This window comes from Fukomys damarensis, unplaced genomic scaffold, assembly GCF_012274545.1.
Source record: "Fukomys damarensis isolate Sample0158 unplaced genomic scaffold, DMR_v1.0_HiC HiC_scaffold_5, whole genome shotgun sequence".
Classification (NCBI taxonomy): domain Eukaryota; kingdom Metazoa; phylum Chordata; class Mammalia; order Rodentia; family Bathyergidae; genus Fukomys; species Fukomys damarensis.
In genome coordinates, this window is record NW_022900917.1 from 42,564,105 (window position 1) to 42,590,181 (window position 26,077).

General features: G+C 36.7%; 1 protein-coding gene across 1 annotated transcript in view; it reads right to left on the reverse strand.

Annotated features, from left to right (window-relative positions):
• The window catches only part of Prex2 (phosphatidylinositol-3,4,5-trisphosphate dependent Rac exchange factor 2), a 151,801-nt gene that overhangs the window by 23,135 nt on the left and 102,589 nt on the right, over positions 1-26,077 (reverse strand). Inside the window, exons 26-27 of the mRNA XM_033760611.1 lie at positions 16,786-16,852; positions 16,374-16,564 (exon numbers count right to left, since the gene is read on the reverse strand). Of these exons, the coding sequence (XP_033616502.1) occupies positions 16,374-16,564; positions 16,786-16,852 (258 nt within the window). The remainder of the gene's footprint in view (positions 1-16,373; positions 16,565-16,785; positions 16,853-26,077) is intronic.

Consider the following 26,077-nt stretch of genomic DNA (forward strand, 5'->3'; position numbering starts at 1 on the left):
ATTTCTTTTGTAATTTTCTATTTCTTTTTTTTTAAGAGGGCACTGAATTTCTGATTCTAGTCTCCATATTTCCATTGAGTCGTGGGTGTACCAGTGAAAAAGCCAGGTCCCATTCGTCTTGATAATTAAAGTTTAGTGAGAAGAAAAAGCAAAAATAGAAGAAAATACAGAGAGTGAGGTGAAGATAAATTATTCAGAAAAGTTAATATCATATCAATATAAAATGGACTAGTACTGACAGAAAGTGGAATGCAGAGGGTGGTGCTGTTTTTAGGAAAACTATTTCAAGAAGAATAATGTCAAAGAGCCTGAAGTTAGTATTTGTTTGATTTACTCGCAAACAAATATGGAGTTCAATACATTGATGCACACAATGAAGGTAATGAGTTAGGGAAGTCGCCTAAGTCAAAACATGTGGGGCTTTGGGGATCAGCGTTCAGTAGTAGGCTTTCTTATTTATTTCTTTGGCAATGCAAAAAGAAATTCAATCATTATATTACATGACATAAAAGAGCAATTTGTTTAGCAAATTATCAAAGACCTCTAAGTATCAAACCTTAGTATCTTACCAATATTATAGTCAAGGCACTTTCAGTTGCATCCCAATGAACATCCGCAAAACAAGCTATTCATTCTGATGCTTAAGGTGCCATCTTCTACCATTTCCCCTGAGTACTTTATTTACTCCACTCAATCTAGAACTTCTTTTTGTTCGTGGCCAGTGTGTTGATGCCATCACTAAAACACTCCTTAATCTGGAATGCTTGTCCACTTTTATTAGTCTTTCACTGTTTTCAAAATATCTTGGAACTTCTCCCCCAGTGTAGAATGGCAGCTGACAACAGGGGTCTCACAATTAGAGGCACCGGGAACAGACTGCTTTGTGGGGCTCTGGGTGGGTTAATTCTAGTTCCCTTCTCCACCTGTAAACAGAGAACCACGTATAGGGTCCTCATAAGGTGCCACAAGAATGACCTGAAATGAGTGTGCGAGCTCAGCAATGCCTGTGGCAATGCCATTTCCATCCCTTCACTATTGAGCTCATGCTGTACGTTTCTGTCCGAGTCTCCTTACTGAGGGCAACACATTATTTGAAAAAGTTGAAGAATGTGAGCTTTTGTGAATCCCCATCTTCTCAAACTTCACAGCATTTTAAATATTTTAAATATTTAAAAATTCTTAAGCCAGGCATGGTGGCTCACACCTGTCATCCCAGCACTCTGGAGGCTGAGGCAGTTGTGAGTTCGAGACCAGCCTGGGCTACATAGTGAGTTCCAGGTCAGTCTCAACTACATAGTGAGACCCTGTCTCAAAAAACAACAACAACAAAAAAAAAATAAATAAACAAACAAAAAAACCAAAAATTCTTATATTTAATGGCCCATTTTATTTTAAAGAGGTGTTCATTCAAGTAGACCTGAGGTAACTTATGTCATAAGGTCATGATAATTGCATGAAGCTACTAATAAACATCTTTTACTTTATTTATAAAATAAAATTCAAGTAGAGTTCACTTGAGTATAACTTCATGGTTGGTGATGCAATTCTTTGTGATTTTTCTTTCATGTGTTTGTTCCAAGTGATCTCAGACATCAGGCTTAAACTTTATATGTCACACTGCAGAGCTAGGAAATCACATGAAATGATCTCTTATGTGCCAGTTCTACTTCAAATGCTGGGGTACAAAATAATGAAGACATAACCCCCCCTCTCCTCAACTAAGTTTTACTGGAGAGACAAAGCTTGGTTTTCTAAATGGGCTTAAATGCCAAATACTGCATCTCAACATCCTTTTTTTTTTTTGAGACAGGTCTCACTATGTAGTTGAGACTGACCTGAAACTCACTATGTAGCCCAGGCTGGTCTGGAACTCACAGCGATCTTCCTGTCTCAGCCTCCCGAGTGCTGGGATTACAAGCGTGTGACACCATGCCCGGCTTTCAACATCTATTAACATACAAGTATTAAACTACATTTATAAGATTTTAAATATTATTCAAAGTAGGTTTCTCTATGCATTAATCTTCCTTTTTAAGATGATTTGTGACATTTCTATAATCAATTAGGTATGGACCTTTACATATTTGTTAATTTACCATGATCACAGAGAAAAACATCAGTTAAATTCTAATTACATTTCCAAAGCTCTAGAGGTCCACAGACTCATCCATTTTGATTCAAATTGTACAGAACAAGGAGACCAATCCCCCAAGGGTTTACATGCATTAAATTGGACAGGGGAGCTACAACACTTCTTTTGGGACACCAGGGCAATGCAGAATTCACAATAAAACAGAGAGGGAACAAGAGTGATGGGAAGCTCATAGCTTTGAGCTGTTTCCCTACTGTGAATTTATTTGCTAACTCTCAGGATTCTCACTCTCAGGGACTCTGAGGTTTGGCTTGGAAGCTAATGTCGCATCGCCATCTCTTGGGGGCAATCTCAAAGGTTTTGAATACTACTGGAGGAGGGTTATTCATTCATAATCTGACATATTAAATAAAATAATCAAAAAATGAGGGTGATAAGGCTCTGTGAATGTGTAGCCACATTTTACCATAAATGGTACTATGTGGATGTAAAGGTAAAAAATTTTCAACAACCAAAAATAAAAAAGATTACCTTTAGTCAGGGATACTTTCTTTTTATATCCCTACATTTTAAAAATTGACTGGGACTAAGTTTTATTTTGAAAATTTATATTGTTTTCCTCAGCAGTGTTACATATTCAGCTGAAAATAAAAACTACTTCTTAAAAATGATTGTAACCAACGAGGTTAGAAGTACATCCTGATAATTCAAAACTTGCTTAAGCAGCAACCTATTTCGAGCATTTATAATTGCAATTCTATGATTTTTTCATGTGATATTTATAATTAGCAGAATGATTTATTGTTAGAAGAAAAACACAGGATTTGGTAAATACACATTTCAAATTTAAGTTTTCTGAATTTAAGGGATCATGTGCTAAAATGATACTTTTCTCATGGAAGCACATTAGATACTGCCCCTTAACAATCTGAATAAACTAGCTAATCATTGAAACTCATATTAATTCACTTTCAGTAACAAGGAGATTAATTTGATTTTGTAAATATAAAGGGAAATAAATACTTGTGGAGAATTTTGAAATTATTCTGATTTTTGACCTGTCATAAAGTTGTGTCCCATGACCACAGCCTGATTTTAGTTAGCTGTAGACTTCCATGTGTGCCACCTCCTCTCCATCATCTTTTATAACCATGGCATTGCCTTTAGTCATGGAAATAAGAGGAAGAAAATTCCCTTGGGGAATGTGCATCCTGCAGACCCCATGGAGAAAGCCAGCCTGAGAAATCTATTATTTTGATAATAATCTTCATATGAATTATGTCTTTACATAGCTGTAAATTTACATTTAGCTTTTACAGATTTAGATCATAAAACCTGAAGTGATTTTCTTCATTCTATGAGACTCTTCATTATTTCTCCTTTGAAAAAAGGCCAGATTGTTATCTGTGTTCACAGGACTACTGTGAACAAATTATTAGGAATCTGGTCAGCTGTGGTTCTCTCTGATACTCTATCAAGCCCAAGTTACCTAGGTGATGTTCAAATTTTGGAAAAGAAAAATCACTACCTATTTCCACCCCAGGAGAATGATGGAGGCAGGAAGCTGGGACAGCAGCAGCTACTCCTGTTACTTGCTCACCACTCTTGCATGCATAGAAGCTTCCCAGGACAGGTGCACGGTACCACTGGGCGCCTGATTGTATGCAGTCCAAAGCATCATTTGACATTCTGTCCAGGGAAGTTTAACGTAGATTAGTTTCAACAAACTCTAAACTAAAGACGTAGGAGAAATTTAAATGACTGCTCCGTTTCGAAATGTGTTTACCTTTTGCCGTGCTTTTCTTGTGGTCCTACAGTAGTATGTGTATGAAACAAGTGCACTAGAGAGTCACTAACCCTGATGAGAAAGGGGTTAAGAGAATGAGACATATTCATTAACCCTGAGGAGAGAGAAGAGAAATGAGGCATATTTACTGACCTTGATAAGAAAGAAGATAAATGAGCCACAGAAATCACTTAATTTATTAAAGGTTTATTGTACACTAATTTTTTTGTGTGATTTTAACCTTCTCATTTTTATACAACCTCCCCTCAATAGGATTAAAAGTATTACTCTCCAAAAATCCTTGTCTTGTGATTTACAATTACCTGCTACATTTTATCTCTAAAGAACTTTATAAAATCCCAAATTATCAAGTTAAACCCATCCGTTATAAGAGACTAACTATGGGTGCAGTTCTATCTGTTAATGTATCCTCTGCAGTATATTTCATACTTGCTAACATCATATTTCTTACAATTTCTCAGAGCTCTCCTCTCTAACTCTCCTGCTAATACCATCTCTTGCCTACCCTGGTAGAACCTTACCGACCTTCAATTTCTGGTTTTTTCCCACTGATCTTCCTCCATAGCAAAGGTGAGCTTTTAAATATGAATGAAAATGCAAACACTTGAGTGGCTTCCCAATTCTTAACTTAAAATTCAAAGCCTTCACAATGTGGCCCTTTGTTTTCCTGACTTCTAGTCCATGCTCTGACTACGTTGTTTATAGTTCTTTGCAAATACCAGCTCTCACAGCTCTCATGTGCTTCTCCCTGTGTACGCCGTCTTATATGTACTAGGTTAAGTCACATACCGTACCTCCAGTCACACTCCATCATACTCACATGAAAGCTGGAGGGATTATGAATATGAACATTAGCCTGGCATGGCACATGTGGAATCCTAACACTTGGGAGACTGAGGCAGGAGGATTTGTGCAAGTTCAAAGCCGGCCTAGGCTGCATAGTGAGTTCAAGACCAACCTGAACTAATTGCAAGACCTTGTCTTACAAAAACAAAAGAAGGACCTTGGAGTAAACTTCCTGAGTAGGGCACTGCCCTTGCTAATAGTTATATAACCTTGGACAAGTTATTTAACCTTTTAAAACTCTGTTTCCTCCTCTGTAACTTGAGGTTGATCATAGAATACAACTCAGAATGTTGCTTTCAGTATGGCATGAAATGATTCATGTTTAGTACTTAGCCCAAGGTATATACATATAGTATATTTACAATGAATATTAGCAATTTTCATTAATATTACCACAACCACCACCTCTATCTACAGCTTACATTAGTGTCTACATTGACTGTAGACTTTGTACCCTGTAGCACACCTTCTGAGCCTTAGGGAGCATTCAACATGTTCTTAGAGAAAATATTAGATGATCCCTAATATGTGTGAATACTACTATCCTTTACGCTCCTAGAAGACAAAATTCATTTCCTCATGCTCTGCATTTGTCAGCTACTTTTTCAAGAAGTGTTCATTCAGTGAAATGGTAACACTGAGGGGACAACCAATCACAGATTCCCTTATGGCTTATAAGTGGAATATTATTTTTCTTTCCTAACTGATGGCTTACGTTTACCTTTCTCTGGATTTAATCATTGTTCCTGTCACATTTGCTGATTAGCAATTCTGAATGAATTTTGTTAATATGTGGAAAATGGACAGTATATTGATTAGTCTTATATTAATTATTAATTACTATAGCATAAAAGTTATCCACTCAGTATTTATCAATATTTTCTTGAGCTAGAAGAGTATATTTGAAATATCAAGAGAACTAGCTCTTTCACACTGTCAAAATGAAAAGTTGTATATCTTTTCTATCATTGTTTGAGAAGGATGTATCTATTTCTTTGGTTCACTTCACTTAAAATACCCAGCAGTCACTTAAAAGCACAATCTCTTATCTTTTTCCTCTTCCCATATTAGCTTGGAGCTCACTACTTGGCTGCATCTCCCCAGTGTAGAGATAAGTACAGTAGGCGCTGTGACCACCTCTTTTCCTAGTTGGAACACAGCGCTTGGCACATTTTGTTATTGTGTTTTATGTTCTGTTCCCTCCTCAAGAGATGAATCAATAAATAAATGTCAGTACTTGGCTCTTTTCTAGTTGTAAACATTCTCTTTACTCCAGCATTCCCTCTTGGCTTTTCATTCTGAGAAAAAATTTCCTGCCCTCAATTCAAGGGCACCTGTTCTGTTGCTCTTCAATGATTTTCTATGAGCTATCAAAGAAGGATTCTAAAAATAAGCTCTAGTAGGGCACAAAGTTTTATGTATCCTATTTCTTGTGGATCAGAAGAATTAACTCTTGTATTTTTATCCTGTGGTGACCCCCAATTCTGGTTTGTAATGATGCTTCACAAACTTTGCTGTATTTGATTAGGTATAATTTAGTGGCTTTCAATACATGTGTTTTGTGGGCCATGGGTATAGCTGAGTGATAGAGTGCTTGCCTAATAGGTACAACGCCCTGGGCTCAAGAGCCAGCACCACAAAAAATAAAACTGAAAAGCCACATGTGTTTCATATTTCTAACTCTGATGAGAAGATGGATGCAGTGTCATCTGAATGACCAGAATTTAGACTGAATGATTTAGACTGAAAGACCAGAATTCTCTTTCATGCAAGATCATATCCTTGTTCATTTATTTCTCATTCCGGCTAGGTGAGAAAGAAGTCATTACCCACGTGTCTCTGAGAGACCAGGTGATGAGATCACCTGCTCACATGATAGGATTTATGTAACCCTTCTGATCCAAAATTCAGGGCTGCACTACACCAAATTTGTGTCATATAAATACATTCACAAAATTTTAAGTGCCTGCATTCATAATTCAACAATCACAGTCTTGGACTCATTATTTGTATTTTAAATGCACTCTTTGTAGAAATCAATTTAGGCAGTCCAAATTCCTTCACCATGGATGTAGAGCTCATGGTGCTAAAAATATGTTCATGATTAAAAAGAAACTAGATTAGAAGTACGCTAACTACATCAATTGTACAGTGATCAAGTAGTAAAAATAAATTGAAGGAGAAATATGTTCCTTATCCCATATATTTTAAGTGCATCCATTTCTACAATGTTCACATTTATTCTGGCTTCTAATTATTTTTAATTATAGAGCATACAGCACCCTCTCGAAAAGCTTATTGACAAGGAGAATGAATCATGTTATTGAAGAAACCAAATCTTTCATGTTGTGAGGTTATATTTTCTCTGCTCCCTTTGATTACTTTCCACTGAGTAGAACTATAAATCTGCAGGCTAATGCAGTATGTTAAATACTGACCAATCCCCAAGTGGCTGGTTCTGCACAGGCAGAGCCCTTGCAAAACTACTATAGAAAGGCCAGCTTATGACCTATTGATCTTTCCCACCTTACACACATAGTGATGCACTGGCAACAAATGAAAAGCTTGAGAAAACTGTCACACATCAATGGGGATTTTAAACACTCAGCACTCAGGCTCTTACTCCTTCATAACAAAGAAGCCCTTTTCTTAATGTGGCATATACTTTTTTGTGGGGGGGAAAAGTGCAAACTATTTGTTTTAACAATGAGTTACCTAATACACACTCTCATGCACACTATATATTAAACGTTTATACTTTTTCCTTTAGGAAAACGTGAAGGACAGTAGAATGATAGCTGCAATTCAAAAGCCAGCAATCACTTGGGCTATTTTTCAGTATACCATATGGGAACAATCTCCAGGTATCTATTGATGCTTTCAATGTTATAATTATATGAGTTTTGTCGAATATACCCTTCTGATGTGACATCCCCATAAATGTGAGGGTTTCCTATAGGTTATAGTCAAAGAGCAAGGGGTTAATGAATATTTGAAAAGAAAGCAAAGAGATGACAAGCAGAGAGGAGCCTTGTGGAAACAGCAGAACAGAATGCAGAGGGGATGGGTAACAGCTGGAGTGAGGTTCTGGCGGCAGAAGCAGAGTTAAACTGAATACTCCACTCCTTCCATCTATCTTAAGGCAAAAAAGCAAATGCGTCTAAGAGGCACATTTTCAGCACCGCACAGGGAATTAGCCATGAAATTCTCATTAAAGATAATGGGAATTTCTATTACAACTTTCAATACATTTTCTGAAAGTTCTTGGCGTATATCTTTAAACATAGGCTGACTAAAAACCAACTGCTGGGCAAAAACATTCTTTCTATGCAAGCCTGGTAGGGTGTGATTTTCTTTGATCTCACTTCATTATACAGATTAGCAGAGAGGTAATCACTGACCTTTTTGGGTTGGGTAACTGAGCACTCAGGCATTTGCAAAGGTATTGACTATGCCAAGAATGTATATGAATAAGGAACTACTGTGTGTAATGTAGGAGCTTCAATACCATAAGCCCCCAGATTTCAATCTGCTTCTAAATATTTCAGACATTTCAGTCTGGAACCTTCCATCAATTTGCCTCCTTTTTATTTTACTCTTTAGGATTCGACTGAATAGGCTGGGTACAATCCCATCTGCCTGAAGATCCTCAACTCTGCCTCTCCTGTCCTGTGTCCTCCTACTTGCCACTGGACTTCTGTCCGTGCTACTCACAGATTCTCTGCTGACATCAATACTTAAGGAAGTATCTAGTACATAGCTTTCGCCTGTCACTCCACTGGTGATTTGTCACTTTTCTCATCTTCCACAGTTGACAGCTGTGTGCATCAGCTTTATGTTACTGTGATAAAATACTTGGGAATAACAGCTGAAAAGGAGAAAAGGTTTATTTGGGCTCATGGTTTCAGGCCATGGTCATCGGCCTCCATTGCTTTTAGGCCTGTGGTGAGGCAGTAATATCATGGCAGAGGAAAGCTGCTTATGTCCCGGCAGCCAACAAAACAAGAGAGGGAGGGAGGGATGGAAGGAGAGGGAGATGGAGAGGGAGAGGGAGAGGGAGAGGGAGAGAGACAGAATCTTTCAACATCCTGCCGCCAGCACGACTCCATCTTTCAACTAGGCCCCACCTCATAATATTTCCACCTAATGCCATCAAATTATGAATATACCCAAGAGTTAATCCAAGCCTTCACCATCCAGCCACTTCCCAAAAGCCAGTCTACAAATATTGCTGCATTACAGACCAAGCCTTCAGCAGATGAGCCTTTGTGAGTTATTTCAGGTCCAAACCATAAAATCAGCTGATTATTCTTTTCTCTCCATTCATTCTCTTTGAATATCTCCTGCTCCTAATACCTAAAGTACAGTCCTTGAAAATTCTTAGCAATGATTTAACCCCAGATTAACTATAACTCTGGAAAGCCTTCTCTGACATGGTGCCCTCCATTCACTGGGCATCCCTATATCTGTTTGTCCAAAGTCCCTTTACTTGATATTTATATATGTAATATCTTTAGTGTTTGCTGACTACTAATCTAATGACATTGAAAGATCCAACACATAGTAGTGTAACAGATATCACTTGCAAATGTGAGTGTTTTTAGGATAAAGAACTTTTATAGAAGGTAGGAGTCAAAAGTAGAATGAAACTGCTATCATACTTGAAATATTTAATTTTTCCTTATTAATATAACAGAAATACTTGTATTAGTTGTTTGGTTGTCTAAATTAGCATAAATTTTAGTGGTTACTTGCCTATTTTACAATTTAATACAATCTAAAAATCTGGATTCATTTCTAATTAAACGAACATATGAGAGTAATTTATATTTTCAGTTATGGAAAATACGATGCTACCATGAGTAGGATATCCTTTTTTTCAGGGCCTCAATATTCCAATATTACATATTTTTTCTCCTAAAGATTATGGCATAATCTTAGAACTACTCTTTATTGAAAATGAACAACACTCTTAGATCATGAGCGGGCAAAAACATCTATTTGGTTCCATTTATCCATCTTTCTAGTGATTTAGAATTCAAATATCTCTCTAATATTTTGGACCTTTTAAAAAAATTTTTTACAAAAATACATGGATACACTTGAAGCTTTCACTTATTTATGGAAGTAATTTATTCTTTTTGTCCTATGCATTAATCTAGCCCACATATGATTCCCCAGAGTAAACCAATTCCTCTTAATGTATATATCTTCACATAGCAGAAAAGATGCAAGCTCTCTTATTTGCTGCATTGGGACTCTGATTACCTAAGTCAGGTGACCTTGAATGCTCTACTTTTACAAGATTCTGCATTACCTAATCTGGGCCTATTTGTCAGTTTGTCCTTTGATGTCATGGTAATGACAGAATAAAATATTATGAAGAAACAGTCTTTTAAAATTCAAAGTACTTTTTAAACTTGTTAATATTAACTGTGTAAAAGTTTTATAATTGTTTATATAAACCAAGAGTTACTACACTATTTATCTTTATTTGGAATAAAAACTGTTCTATTAGCCATATTGGAAGTACAAATTTCTTTCTAGTTTTACCTGTATATTAACTTCTGAATTTCATTTCCTTAAGAAATGTTTATTATCATACTATGGCTACACGATGAGTTCTACAAGCTTCAGCTGGAGGACAAACCTAGCGAGGAAGGCCCTGGGCCCTGGGAATTCAACCACCATTGGTAACATCATGAAATGTGAGAATATATCATAATTTCCATATAACCTACTAATAAGTGTATTTTGGAAAGAGATCAGTCTTAATCTGGTTCCCAAAGCTTTTTATATGTTAAAGCTAATTTCCACAACATATTAGTTACAGCCTCCCAATGGACTAGGCAGATAATAGCTAGTCCGATGTCATCACTGTTATTGAACAGATGTGATGGGCTGGTCTTGCAGACTATTTCTTTCTCACACCTGTGTGGGGCTGTACCCACAGGAGGTTTAGGATGCCAAGGAGTGGGTTGCAGGGTATAGACGCAGTGGGGCATCCTAAAGATGCCACTAACCTCCCTCCAGATGATGGAACGCAAGGTTAGTTAAAAATGCTGGGCCTTATTTTATGGAAGAGATTCACCTCATAAGAAATCATGAAATCAAAAATCAATTCATGTATACAGATCTCTACTGATTGGGTTCAAAGACGTCACTTGCCAGACCTGCACTCAAGTCAACTGCCACTTACGGGGCCAACCAAGGTGCTGACGTCACTGATAACTAATTACCAAAACATACAGAGTAACAAATGGTATGTAGATAACAAATTCTTCAAAGGTGAAACACTTTGATTCCAGATTTCTTGCCCTGTCTAGAAATTTCTTTGGTATATTTTTACCCTTTCAGGTACCCCTGTAACTTTTTACTTTCTTCCTTCCGTTGGCTAAGGAAGCAGAAAACAGTATAGTGGATGGAAAAATGGTGTCTTTGCTTTTGGACTCAGGAAGATGCATGCTTTTGGTTTTATAACATACACAGTACACTGATCTATATTGGTTAAAGTAAAAGAGAGTGGCTATTAAGCCGGGGTGGAAATAAAGAACCAAAATAAATTAAATTGTTGCACTGAATGGAAAGATGCTGCAGGAAGAAAGGGAATTTAGAAATCCCTGTAGCAAGCTTTTGATTGCCTGCCACAAATAACTGGCATGGGTACAGAAGAGAACTTGAAAAGCAACAGTGCTGATTCAATGCCTTTAAAACATTCAGCTTGGCAAAAATGGCTGTCAATAAAACAGGCATATGCACAATGTAAGTCTTTGTAGGAAAAGAAACCCCAAAGATACAAAGAGTTTTCATTAATGGATGAAGAAGTATAAATTAAAGCAATATGATAATATAATTGTCCACCTAGTGAAGAAGTACAATACACAAAAGGATTCTCATATCCTGTGTGGATAAGGTAAGGGTACAAGAACTACCAACATAGCTATCCACCCTCCTGGTTATACCGTACAGTAGGGAAATCCTTTTAGGAGCCTAAACAGCACATTAGCCAAAGCTTTAAATTCTTTGACACAGTAGTTCTAATTGGAAAATGTTTGTTTTCTTGTCTTTTGGCCTGGGAAAATAAAACTGATGTTTGAACAGGAGCATATAGAAAAATGCCTCTTTGATGGAATTATGAGCAGTAGAGAAAGAAATCACCTAACTTTAGTAAATTGTGGTTTACACAGTGATTGGCATATTAGGTAGCAGATAAGCTACACAGATAAGAAAAAAGTCTGTGTTAGACCCTGTTGCCCTGCTCTCCAAGAATACCTGGTACTGGGTAATTTATCGATGAGGCTGAGACATTTAAGGTTGAGAGGCCTGCATCAGGCAAGGGCCTTCTTGCTGCCTTATCCCAGGTTGAAAGGTAGATGGGCAAGAGAGCACAAAACAGAAGGAAGCAAGAGGGATCTAATTCACTAATCTAACAACCCCTAGTGATAATTACACCACTCCTGTAACATTATGTTAATTCACTGCTTTCATTACCTAATCACCTCTTCAGTAAGTCCTACTTTCTATTACTAGTGCTGTGGCGATTGAGCTTTCAACCTGAACTTTTGGAACACATTCAAAGTCTACACGCACATTTTGAAAATTCATATAAACTGCTCTAAGTGTAGAACAGATTACTAACCATACACTCTGTTCTTGATGTGCCTTCCAAAATTCACATATTGGAGCTTAACCAGCAGTGGGGTAAGAGAAGAGGTGGGAACTTTAGCAGGTAAATAAACAATGAGGTTAGAGCTCTTATGAATGAATTAACACCCTTATAAAAAAGGCACACAAAAAAAGCTGCCTTCCTCCTTTTCGGCCTCTGCCCCTTCTGCCATGTGAGGACGTACTATTAAAGGTGTCATCTGGGAAGCAGAAACGGGGTCCCTGGCCAGTGCCTTGCCTTTAGATGTATAGTCTACCACACTGTGAGGAAGTGATTTCCTGTTCTTTTTAAATTACGTGGTCTTGAGTATTTTGTTACAGCAACACAAGCAGTCTGATATACTACATGCATTAATGAAAGAATGTTTCAAATGTCTATTTTTTGACAAAAGTTGTAAAAGGATGCAAAATGAAAAAAAGTATGTCTGAAGAGAAAATTTTGAAAAAAAATTTACCTTTTGTTAAATCACTTTTCAATCGTGTTTATATTGCTTAAAAATCAAAAACTCTTTAAAAAGAGACCATCCTATTCTAAAATTCAGACGCAACAGAGACCTTAAACAAAAGTGAATGGCTAAAGAGAATACTACCTAGAGCATTCATCAGCTGCTTCTTAAAGCATGCAAAGGATTACCTAGGAAAGAGAATTTAGTGAAAACAAAGCCAGGCTAAGTGCTATGAGAAGATTTTAATAATTAATAGAAAATTCTCTTCCCACTAATCTTATATGCACTATTGTATGCACTCTGGCACTGGATTCAGAATGGCATTAAAATATTTAGACACTAATGCTAATTAAATCTGCTTTTTCCTTCCAAAATCCAATTTCTTCCTTTTAATATCAAACTGTGCAGTCTAATTTAATACTTTTTTACCGGGGATTGAACTCAGTCCTTGTGCTTGCAAGGCAGGCCACCGAACCACTGAGCTAAATCTCCAGCCCATAATTTAATACTTTAAAAAACATTTTAGATCCCCCTTTTTGCCCAATAAAATGTGAAAAGGCATGGAATAGATTAATGTGGATACCATATTGTATTTTCGACTACTTATCTTGACTTGAAAAGTAAATGATAAAAATAACTTGCTTAATATTTATTCTGATTAATGCTATGATTTCTACCTTCTGTTGGAAGATGAGGGTAAACCTCCCTGTATAATGTTTCAAGCAGGTGTGGATCAGCTTGGGTTCTTCTCTTGCTGTCTGAATTAGAATTATTAAAGGATAATTTTAGGAACAGCCTTCTGTGGGATTTTTGAGTTCCAAAATAGATTAGCACACATTTTATCTTCATAAAAATATCTAAGTGGAGACTTTACCAAAAAATTAAGATTATGTTAAACTGTCCATTTTATTCTTCCTAACCAAAAAAATGCATGATTATCAAATAAAGTTTACATTTAGCATTTAGCACCTATCATGGATATATATATTAGGGCCAACATCTTAATAAATGTCTCCTGAAATTAACTAAAGCTCTATTTGTTTTGAATTAGAAAAGGAGTCAATCTGTTTTAAAACTTCCATGCTTCTTATGATTCTAACACACCAATCAATGAAAGCAGTACTTATAAAATAGTTGTATAACTTCAAACTGTTTCTCTGTCAAGTTTGACACCTCTCACATTCTAAAACTGTTCACGGATCATCTGTGAGAGTAATCTGGACAACCCGGTCATGGTCTTCAAGGCTAAATGTCACATTTTACTGCATTAACTTTCAGTAAATTAATGTGGAAGTGAAAATATGTGTTTTTAAGTTATGATGGAAGGGTCTCAGTTGTCACAGTGCATCTGTTCCTCTCGTAACTATGATCTCGAAGTATGGCAAGGTAGAACACAACTAAGGTAATAATATTTGCTGAGGCCACCATGAACCCCTTGCTGTCCCCTGAATGCTGCTGGCACACTCAGTCCCATCTCAGGACATCTGTGATTCTGACCCTAACGATCAGAAGCTCTTCCTCTGAGACGTGTGCATAACTCACTGCTTCGCTTCACACAGGTCTCCAGTGAAATCTTCCAGTCCCTGAGAATAGTTTCCTCTTAGTACCGTCACCTCCCTTCTCCAATTCCGGTTCTTTTGTGTATTTCTTCCTCCTGCCACACAGCGTATTGTTTGTTTACTTTATCATCCATTTCCCTCTAACAATGCACATTGTATGAAATCGGGAGACTTCTTTTTTCCAATTCAGTAACCCCAGCATCTGGGACAATGCTGGCCCCTAATTAGTGCTCAATGGACATGAGTGGAAATAATGAATGGGTGAATGGTGACAAACTGAAGAAACACAGGTGACTCAAAAGGAAAGATCTCTGATAGTAAAAAGGTTGTAAAATAATGTTAGGTCCATTCAGTTAAAGATAACATGTTCAGCTGAAGCATCAGTAAGCTTGCAAGAGAGCACCAAGTACATAGCAATTAAAACAAGGTTTTATCACATGCTTTGTTAATTACAAAAAATGTTCACTTCAGAGAAACAGTCTTCCTACATCTCATAAGCAAGATCACTTTGTGTAGGACTTCAAAACTAGCCAAAACAGAATTTTACAGATGAAAAGGCCCAGGCTTGAATGGCCTGTCCCCTTTTTACCTCTACAATTGATCCATCAAACCCCAATTTGAACATCATCTTCTCCATGGAAAGTTCCGAGATCTAACCACCTCTAAGAATGAGAATGAATCTCATCCTTAGCTGTAACTTTCCTAGTCATTGGTAAGTTCTTGTAGTCTAGTTTTCCTTGTGTTATTATTAATCATTGTGTAATTTTTATCCTATGTTGTTTAATTACTGTTATTATTGTCAGTTTTTTGTTGTTTGCTTTTCATGCTTTTTGTCTCCACCACAAATGTCTCTGATTTCTGATGTTACAGAGCATGGTCTGCAGCACCAACTACAATTCTTTGCCTGGTGTAAGAATCATGTAAATTTGAATTAAAAAATACCATCTTTGAATTCAATCTGGCGTGGTACTAAGAGCTATGTCTCTGACAGAAGACTATATCTCCTTATTCAGACTAAAAAGATGACTAAAAGCTGGGTGTGGCTATACATGCCTGTAGTCCTAGTGCTCTGGGAGGCTGAGGCAGTAGGAGCCTAGCCTGGCAACTCAGGAATTTAGAAAGACTCTGTCTTCAAATAACAAAGGAAAAAAGAGCCACAGATGAAAGCTTAGTTGTGAAGTCCCTGGGTTCAATCCCCAATATTGAAAAATAACAACAACAATAACAAAAATAAACAAATAAAGCTAATCTTCTGTTCTATTATTTCCATCCACAAGGTTTTACTTCCTCATGAAAATGAGAGGTGGTACAAGAAGAGTGATGGCTATGAGGAGAGATTTGACTTGGGGATGCTCACTCTCTTCTCCATCCTGAGTCTGATGTAGCTATTTGAACTTGTATGTCTATCTGAACTATATGAACTAGCATCCACAGAAAGAACACTGTTGTCTAGGATAAATGCCTGAATAGGACCTGGCAAAGATTCTTCCTAGAGTTCTCCAGAAATGTGTATTAAGTGAGCTACTGGACCATTACTGTTTTTGATGTAGGAAAGCAGCATCAACCCTGGATCAACATCTAACTCACAGCACTTGGGTGACAGAGATGTGAGCCACTGCATATTGTGAGAAAAGTTTTATTAAGCTAGTTGGGTTCAGCTCCTACCAAGAAAATCCCTAGAGCAAGTAACAAGAATGTACATTTTTCCACCTGAAATACAACTGTGGTAATATATATGCAAAAGGAATAAGATTTCAGGCCACCATGATATAAATGTAGGAGTGCATAGTCACTAAAAATATAAGAACTAAAACCAGAAAACATCCAAAATCTTACTCCAGATGCACCTGAGTCCTGTGCACGTTCCCAGTTTTAATTTCATTTAGCCAAAAATGCAGACAAAGACCAGCATGCAAAATGTGGACTAAAGATACAAGCAAAGCAGGAAGTTCACATACCGGTGCACGCCACTGCTGCACATGATGACGTGGCAGGCTCCCAGCCGTTCACACAGCTCAGAGGAAACTGACAGCAGACCAACCCCAGAGGCACTGCAAGCTGTGTTTGCACAGGCAGCTATGCGTTTGGATCTGATGAACGAGGTTACCAGGCGATACAGTTCATCCAAAGCGTTGAGAGACCTCATTAGCTGCAAGAAAAAAGTGTCATACAGAAAGTTCAACATGTTTAGCAGAAATCCTTTTAGCTGGGAGTATCAGCTGTGGTAGCTTTTAACGTGGTATATCATTTGGTTATGGAGACTAAATATTGGGGACTAAATATAATTACATATTGCTCAAGAAGAACAGCAGAAAACTAAGGGAGGTTTGTGAACACCAAAGTATCAATAAGTGTAATGTCTATTTTTACCTTATCTACATAGGCAGCTTTGGATGTGGAGTTTGGTGGAGAGTTTGATTTGTCCACGTAGAATGCCCTGTAGGAATACAAAAAAATTGTTTATTGGTAGACAAAATTTTAAAAGCATAGACATGTTCTTTAAAGAAGAGAATAAAGCCCTAAGAACAAGGATGGGTGGTGCTGCACAAAAGTCAACAGGTATTCATTCATTCAAAACAAAACAAATCAACACAAAAAATAAAAATAAACAAAAAACAAAAGCAATTAAAATCACCATCAACTCTATTACATAGTGTTTGGCTTTAGGTCATGGAAGTGTCTTAGTAGCTCAGTTTCCTTATCTGTGATTTGGGAATGGCATAAGCTTCAACTTCAGAAGACTGCCAAGAAGAACCAGTTTTGTTTTTTTTTTATTATTATTCAAAGGAAAATGTTTACAACAGTGCACAGCACAGAATAAGTGTTTTTTAATAACTGTGATAATATGGGGAAAGCTGAAGAAATACTACTATTGGAAAATATCCAATTTTCATTAATTGTGAGAATGTAAGCTTATAAAACTAATACAAAACAACTTCTAATTTTAAACAAAATACTTGGATGACTTTTCAGTCAGTAAGCTATGTTCACAGTGAAAGTCAAATTTCATGGATGCCTTGGTCTTTTTTTCTAGTTAGGATGCAACATGTAATGCCTATTAAATTGAATTCCAATGGCTTGCAATAATCCAAAGAATTATTGCCTTATTTGCTTCTGACTGAATACTGGACAAAAATTTTCAAATGACTCTTGAAGATGATAGGCTACATTTAAGTTTTAACCTAATACCTATTTTTAAAAATTGGGTTAAAATTCATATAACATAAAATTTACCAATTTAAACCTTAAGTATATAATTCAATTGCACTGAATATATTCACATTAACCTTCTAGTTACCTATTTTTGCTGAAGTGAAATTATCTCCAAGATGTGACTTTTAATTAACGTCAATATGACAAAGTAAGTCCCATTGTATTAGGATGAATTATCATATTAGCTGATTAGACTGATGTTTAAGATCACCTTTCAAGAATTCAAAATATGTTGGGTGTGTGATTATACATCTGTAATCCCAGCATGGGGGAGGCTGAGGCAGAAAGACTACCTTGAGTTCAAATTTGAGGCCAGCCTGGGCTACATTGTGAGTTCAAGGCCAGGCAGCACTACAAAACAAGACTCTGTCTCAAGCAAATAAAAACAACTACAAAAAGGAATTTAAAGGGGCAAAGGGGAAGGGGAAATGGATGAGGTAGGGGAAGGGAAGAAGGGAATGGAATTAGTATGAGAAAAGGAAAACTGGAAACAAAATCTTTGTAAATAGGGAGGGATGGAGGGGTTTAAGGGAGGGCAAGGGAATGGGGAAAAATAAGAACCAAGATAGATTATGTAAATATGCAAATTTCCAATAATGAATATCATTACATGGTATACCTAAAGTGTACCAGTAAAATTAATTTTAAAAAGAATTTGAAATATTGGCTAATTATTATCAAATTCATAGTTGCTAATGGGCAAAATCAGTGAAGGAGAATTCTGCCCACCAGTTTGTTTCTTTGTCTTTTTAGGATGAAGAGCATGGATTAATCAGATCTTACAATATAAATTAGAAAATTGTTAACTCTAAGTAACTTCCCAAATGACAATCGTGTTTATTTTTATTTTCTTCTTCTTTAAAATACTGATTAAACACCCTTTTCCAAAAAAACTACAAATGACTGGGAATCCAAATTTGGCTGTTACTCAGTAGAACTCACTCCTAACCCCAAGAGATTTTTTTTCGGTACCATCTGTTGTTCCTTCAGTCTGGATCACGGCTCGCAGTGGCTCAGGAGACATACACTGCCAGAAGCATGGGGACTCCAGCGGTGCTGGGCTGCACCCAGCTCACAATGACTGTGTTACACTGACAAGAACTAAGATGGCTACCAAGTTCCAAGACAAAACAGCTCCTTTTTGCTAGGTGACTCAGCAGTCACTATAATCACTGGATCAAGAGATAAATCAAGGGGGTTGAAGTGTCATTTTTATTATTATTACTATTACTATCATCATAATTTTGTGGTACTGGAGTGAATCCTGAGCCTTCTCACTGAGCTACATCCTATAATTTTTCCCCAAGTATTGCCCTCGACATCTGATTACAATCTAATGGTATCTGAAGTAAGTCTGTATTTTTTTCCTCTAATAGTGTGGGTTTCCTTTTTATTTTATGTCATACAGTTTAACCATGAAGTGTTTAAGTATAGATTTGTTTTTATTTATCCAGACAGCTTCTCAGATTGTAGATTAAAAGTGGAGCCTTGTCTTCAACTCTAAAGTAATATTAGCTATTACTTTCTCCCAGTTTTGCCTTTGCAACATCATTTCTACTCTTTCCTTCTGGAATACCCATTACACACATCTCCACATCTTCTGATATATTTTCTCTCTCTGCCTGTTTTACTATCCCAACCCCCCTTAATGTCTTGTTTTCACATTATTAAATTTTAGGTAATCTCCTCAGTAACGACTTCCAAATGAGTAACTCTGTGTCTATATCAAGTGTAGAATTTATTCTACCAGGAAATTTATTCTAGTGATCATTGTTTTCATTTCCAATGTTTCTACTTGTTCTTATTTTATTTCTGCCATAAAAGATAAATGTCCTACTGAAACATTAACCCTACCTGAATGTAGAGTTTATCCATTTTTGATCATTGCTGTATTAGACACTTTCCCATAGCTGAGATAAAATACCTGACACCTACAACTTAAAGAGAGAGAGGGTGATTGATTTGTCTCACATTTTTCAGTGAGTTTAGTCCATAGTTGTCTAGCTCCAAAGCAGAAACAGCATAGTGGAAAAGCCTGGAAGAAAGCAGCAGCTCATGGCAGCTAGAATGCAGAGAGAGAGAGAGAGAGAGAGACAGAGAGAGAGAGAGAGGGAGGGAGGGAGAAAGGAGGAGCCAGGGAAGAAAATACACCCTTCCGGGTCACGCCCTCTGTGACCTGCCCTGCTATGACTAGGCCTCACCTCCAAACAAGACACTTTGGGGAATATTTTACCTCTAAACTGTAACAACTGCTATGTCTTCAGCACCTGTAATATTGTGCAGAACATAGTAGGATCTCAAGAAATCTTTGTACATAAATAATTGGAGAATTGACTTATTTTTGGTTCAGAATCTTTTTCCTTAATGGATGGAATTTCTTTGCTTACATTTTAGGCATTTGATATTTACTTTGCCAGTCTCTATCAATATTCAAATTCTCCTGGCACATACTTATTTTCAATGGCCAGTTTTTCCTCAGTCTTTCTTAGTGTTACAAGTTCTCTTTGGAATTACATTTCTTAAGCTCACTTGAAGTGAGAAATTTATTTAGTTTTATTTCATTTTATTGTCTCTACGCAGCTTTGCTATTGACTCTATTACTATCTTCTTAAAATATTTTTTTGCCCATTTTACGCCCAGAATCAGAAATCTGTAACTTCTTTCCCAGTGATTTGACTATGACACTGTGGTTGCATCCAGATTATTAACAGTTACATCACTAATTCAGAGAATGATTTGCTCGAGTTGATAGTTTGTGGCTGGGTTGATTTCCTTCTGTCTAAGCCCAGAGAATCACAAAGCTATAGTTCCAATCAGTGGCTGGCAGCAGTGTTTCCGTCCTTCACTCAGAAGGGAAGAAGTTCTCTATGCTCTAATTTCAAACAGTGATGCGAGTTCTGGTTTTCCACTTACTGCAGGATCACATGGATTTCTCATTATTCTGCAGACACTTCCCTGGCCCCCTCTGTCCACCTCCAGAGCCCAGCAAGCCAGAGGCCTCAGCACAGCTTGCAACTCATCACTTGCATTTGATTCCACTCATGGCCCACAGAGATGATAAATTATTTTTTGAGCTTAGCTGTAACTTTGACATCTCTCTCTTTATATGTTGCAGAATGTGGCTATACACTTGGAGGAGAGCCAGTGCTGCAATGTCAGGATCTTCAAAGATACCCTGATCACACACGCCTGCGTACTTGGTAGAAAAAGCAAGATGCTGAAAGACTACAGAAATCTACAACAAATTACTTAGACTCTAAACATCTAAGTCTGGGCATTTAAAAATGTGTATTAGAATTGTTTAGTGTACAGATGCCACTGCGTAAAAGATTGTTAGTGCATATGAAGTGCTGTGTCCTGTGATCAGCAACAAGGAATGTACTGTTCAAATGTACACAGTCTTCAGGGAGACGTGACCTGAGGGAGTTTAGCCATTTTAAATAATAAATTAAAGCCAAAGAGGTCCTGCTTTTCCTTGAGGTGACCTAAAACATTTTGCAAAAGACATTAAAAAACAAAATTCAGTTATATATTTAGTGTAGAGACATTGCACAATTAGTGCATAGTAGACGTTTAGGTCTAAAAAGAAAAGCACCATTTTTAGGTTAAAGAAAAAAGACTGTCATTTAAATAGCTTAGGTGTTTTGACTGTAGAAACTGCAGCTCTTATAAACCGTCAATCATCTGGTGAGAAAAATATTCTGTAAAAGCAACTCAAGGATCATTAGTGCAAACTAAAGAAAGCATCACTATAGACATCTGTCACCACCACTGGCTACACTCTTTCTTCTTTCAGAAAGACGTGTTACTTGACAAAGTCACTGACTGAGCTGTCAAGAGCAGTTTAGATCACGTTGATCTGATTCTGCTATATTCTGCTTACCACTGACTTGACAAAAATCTTCAGATATTCAATAGGGCACAATCTTTCAAGATACAAAACCACAGTTGATGAAAAGAAAATAAATTAAGAAAAAAACTTGGCTAGGTTGAAAATGTAATCCACATCAAGCAAAATTTATTTTAGAAACCATCTTTTCTTAAGAAAAGATGCTATACAGCTGAAATGAAATAGAAAAATAGAATAGCTAATGAAATAAGAATACACTTAGAAGAGAAATCTTAGAAGATTTTCATTATAAATGCAGAATAAAATATGTTAACTCTTCCAGATTTGTGCCAGTAGTTAATATTTGTTATTCCAAGAGAATGGAAAGCAAATTAGTAAATATTAACAAAATATTAAAAGATACACCAGTGAACTGATGAACTTCAGAAAAAATACCCAGAAACTATAGAAGCTTCAATCCCGCTATGTAATATACATAGCAACAAATTTTTAAATTTAATTACTTGATAAAATAGGAATTTGGTCTTGAGGCTGAAACTAATTTTAGTTGAAACAAAGGTTTACCAGCCAGTTTACAGGTATTCACAGCATTTCAGTATCACTCCTATATGACAAACTGAGGATAAAGAATAAATTCCTAATGCACTACCCTTAATTACAAAAATCTCGCAATGCCCCTTAATCAAATTTTATGGGAAAAGTTAATGGAAAAATTGGATTAATGCCAAAACTGATGATAGTTTATTATGCTTCTGAGGTTAGTAAAAATGATGTCATGGTCCTTTGTCTGAATATAGAAAATCTTATTAAGACCATTTTGAAAGTGCTGCTGCTATTTTATAAGGGCTGAACGGTGAGTTTCCTTTCATGCTGTTGTACAACAGGCTCCATAGTTACACTTTATAAATTAATTCTCCCATGTAAAATGAATATATTATGACACTAATTTTTCACTCAGTCCCTAAAGAATAAAACACCAATAAATAAGTAGTTACATCATAAATTTCAATAAATAGCAATGTAAATATATTCAAGCCAAACAACTACAATGAAACTAATCTTGGCAATTCTGTTTACCATCTAATAGTGAAGATGAATACACAGGTATTCGTAATGCAAGGTAGAACACAGTCAGCAAACTGAAAGGTGCAAAGAGTTCCGGGTATACAGAAGGATGGTCACAGAAGAGTATGACATAAGAGCTGCACTTTGATAGATGGACAGGATTCTGACAGGTCAAAATGGGAAAGCTATGCTGCAGGCAGGAGCAGTGTCGTGAACACAGCAGGCCTAGAACAGATGGTGCCAACAGGACTGATGCTGGGCTTGCATGGGCAGGGAGAGATTGTTGGGTAAGGTCACTTTATTTGAAATACTTAACTAAAAATTATAATTTGTTAAAAGTTAAAAAGTGCTGCAAAACACATGCTTAGCTATTGCCTACAATAAGAATGAGCAGAAATAAATAGATGATTCATAAAATATAATTTAGGCAATGTTGAGCTGCAAGAAATACTAGAAATGAAGAGAATCATTTAGCATCCATAAAAGGACCATGGAAATGTGAATAGGAATTGTCATTTGCCATGAGAGAAAGAAAACACATGCGGGGAACACTGAGATCATATACAGAGTTATGCAAGTTAATGCACTAATTTAAGAAATAGGACAATGCTTTCTCGAATGGGTAAACAGTCTTATTTAAAATATTGAAATGAATTAATTTTGTCAAGGGAGATATACAGTGGTTAAATCCATGACGAAAATAACATTCTCCTCTTTGAAAAACTTTTTTTCCCCCTCTTTTTCTGAGCCTGTTGTGGATATCCAATTTCTAGAAGAGATGATTAAGGCAAAGAGCTTCTAGTGTTTTGTAAATAGAGAGAAACTACAGTCCAGTTTTCTGTCACATTCTTGATTCTCCTTCAGATCACTGCCTATGAGCATCTCCACATTTTTAATTTACGGAAATTTCTTCTCTGGTCAGACACATTTATACTTCGCCCAACACAGTATTATATCCAATCACAAAATATTCTAAACTGTATCAGGTTGTTTTTGTGCATTTTACAAGGATTTTAGATTCTAGCAGTTACTCTAATTTCAAAAAAGAAGTGTAAAAGGACACAGTGAGTTGTGGCTATCGATCATAAATGTGATTATGACACCATAATTACAGCAGCTAAGTGTGACTGGGTGATGTGACTCTTATGGTTAAACTGTGTTTAACTACCATAGCACTCACATTAGGGAAACAGTTCAGTAGAGCATGTTACCCAAAGGCACCAATCTCTTGTATAAATAAAAATAGCCACACATGCCTAAAGAATATATTCTAAGTGGGAAAGCAGGAGAATTTTACTTTCCACCTTCATTCTACCCACTTTCCATGCCCATACACATTAGCCTTGACTTCTCTGCAACACATTTTACTTAAAGTTACTCAGAGAGACATTCTGCATGTGACACCATTTTTGGTCTTCCAGAATATCTTTTTGTCTGTCACAAATGAAGCCTCCAAAGTCATATCTGTCAGAGAGCCACCTATCGTCACTTTGCAGCTTCATTTCAACGTGACTTGAAAGGAGAAGCGCAAGACAGTTAGGACAGAGCCTATGTGATACCACAGTGAGAAAACTTTCAGATAGAAAGATATCATTTCTTTGACTTCTTTTGCACCGTGAAAACACACATATGGTATGTAAGGTAGTGGAGATGTACCGCACTGATCCCTACTGCTGGTGATCACCTCAATGCCACTCTTCTCCTTTCTGAGAACCTGCAGTGAGTAACCTGACTGGATCAAAACTCCATTCTCTGTTTCCAAGCTTCTTTTACTCCACTTTGACTTGGGCTCTTCCTTTCATGAGTCGGGTAGGGTGACAGTCCTTTTCCCACACGTGCAACACATACATGTTACCTCAGATGCCATCTGCTGTAAAAATACTCATACCTACGTGTTTTACAATGGCAAAACAAATCCTCCACGGAACACACTTTATGGAAACGGAAAGAAAAACAGGCCAATCCTTCAAAGTAAGAGAACCTTTCCAAATAACTAACTATATCACATAAAAGCACTTCATTATAACCTGGAAAACAATGAAGTCAAGTGGTATTTCTATTATTAAAGTGATTTTATTTAATTTAAAAGTTATATCGTTATGGTTTGTGTCTAGATGTCCCTCAAAAGCCTCATGCCTTCACGGGTGGGGCTTTTCCTCTGTTAAATTTTCACAATATTCTTAGAGCCAGGAGCTCTCCTTTATGCTCTGTTTATCCTGTAACTTCAGTACATACTCTTTTGTTTTTCAGGGACTAGTTCATATGTTTCTCTCCCTATTGAACTACCAGTACTTTGAAGATAGAGATAATGTACAATTTATCTTTGTTACCTCATCATCTTACACAGTGCTAGGCCCATAGTGAGAGTTCAACGTATTTTATTTGAATAAGTAAATTAATAATCGATTTCCAAAATGTAGTGATGAATGACTAAATTGTTTCCAAGGAGAATGTGAATTCTTTCAAACAAGATTCTGTATCAAAAAGTATTAAGATATGTATAATATGAATGGCAATTCTGAGCCAAGAAAAAAACTGCAAAGCATAATAAATTTTCTCCATCACCAAACATATGCTTTCCCTATTTCTCTTACTAACTGTATATATAACAGGAAAAAGATAACTGACTGGAAGAGGCAGTCCAGGTCTCTGCCCTATCTTAAACTTCCAAAGAGCTTAATTAAAATCAGCTGAAGCAGCATGGAGTTGTCACCAACTTGTTAGACATTAAAGCCGACAATAATCAGGAATGAGTCTCGTCCTGTAAATAACTGTGGACATCTGCTTCCAAGCAAAGGGCAGGGAAAACATAGTAAGGATAGAATTACAGATAGGTAGAGATGAGAAAGATGTCATCAGCGGAATTTAGTCATAGTGGAGAAGGCAAGGGAAGACTATTAAGTAACTGAAACCCCTCAAGACTGCCTTGGAGTAACTTCGCTTCTCAGATGACCAAAGACAGTGAGTCTTAAAGACAAATTTCGACTTGAACATAATCTGCATGTGCTTAATGCCATGTGTGCAACATTTAGAAAACTGCCCAACAAAGAGTATCTGCTCAGTAAATATTTACTAAAGGAATCAAAAGTAAAATTATTTAAGGACAAAATATAAATCAATAATCATTAACTAGGGACAATCTAATGCAATCCCGAGTCCTTCCTAAAAAAAAAAAACAAAAAAAAAAAACTGCAAGTCTGACCAAGTTCATTCTAGTGGAAAATAAGTCTTCACTACTTCTAGGCTTCGTTCAGATATTGCCCAATAACTTCCCTCCTATTCTAATCAGAAATTCTTCCAAGGGACTCAAACTGCCAATCCCAGCTCCAACACATTCTCCTGGAAACTTACAGAAAAATCTCTTATGGTGGCCATGAATTTGCATTGGCCAAAAGCAGTGGACAGTCAAACATTATTTTCTGAACCTCTTCTTATTACAGCACTCATTATTTAAACGTTCTGCTTCTTTAGCCTTTTGACACTGGCCTGGAGCCTTGCACACTTTTCTTGATTTACTTGTTCTGTCTTCTCCCT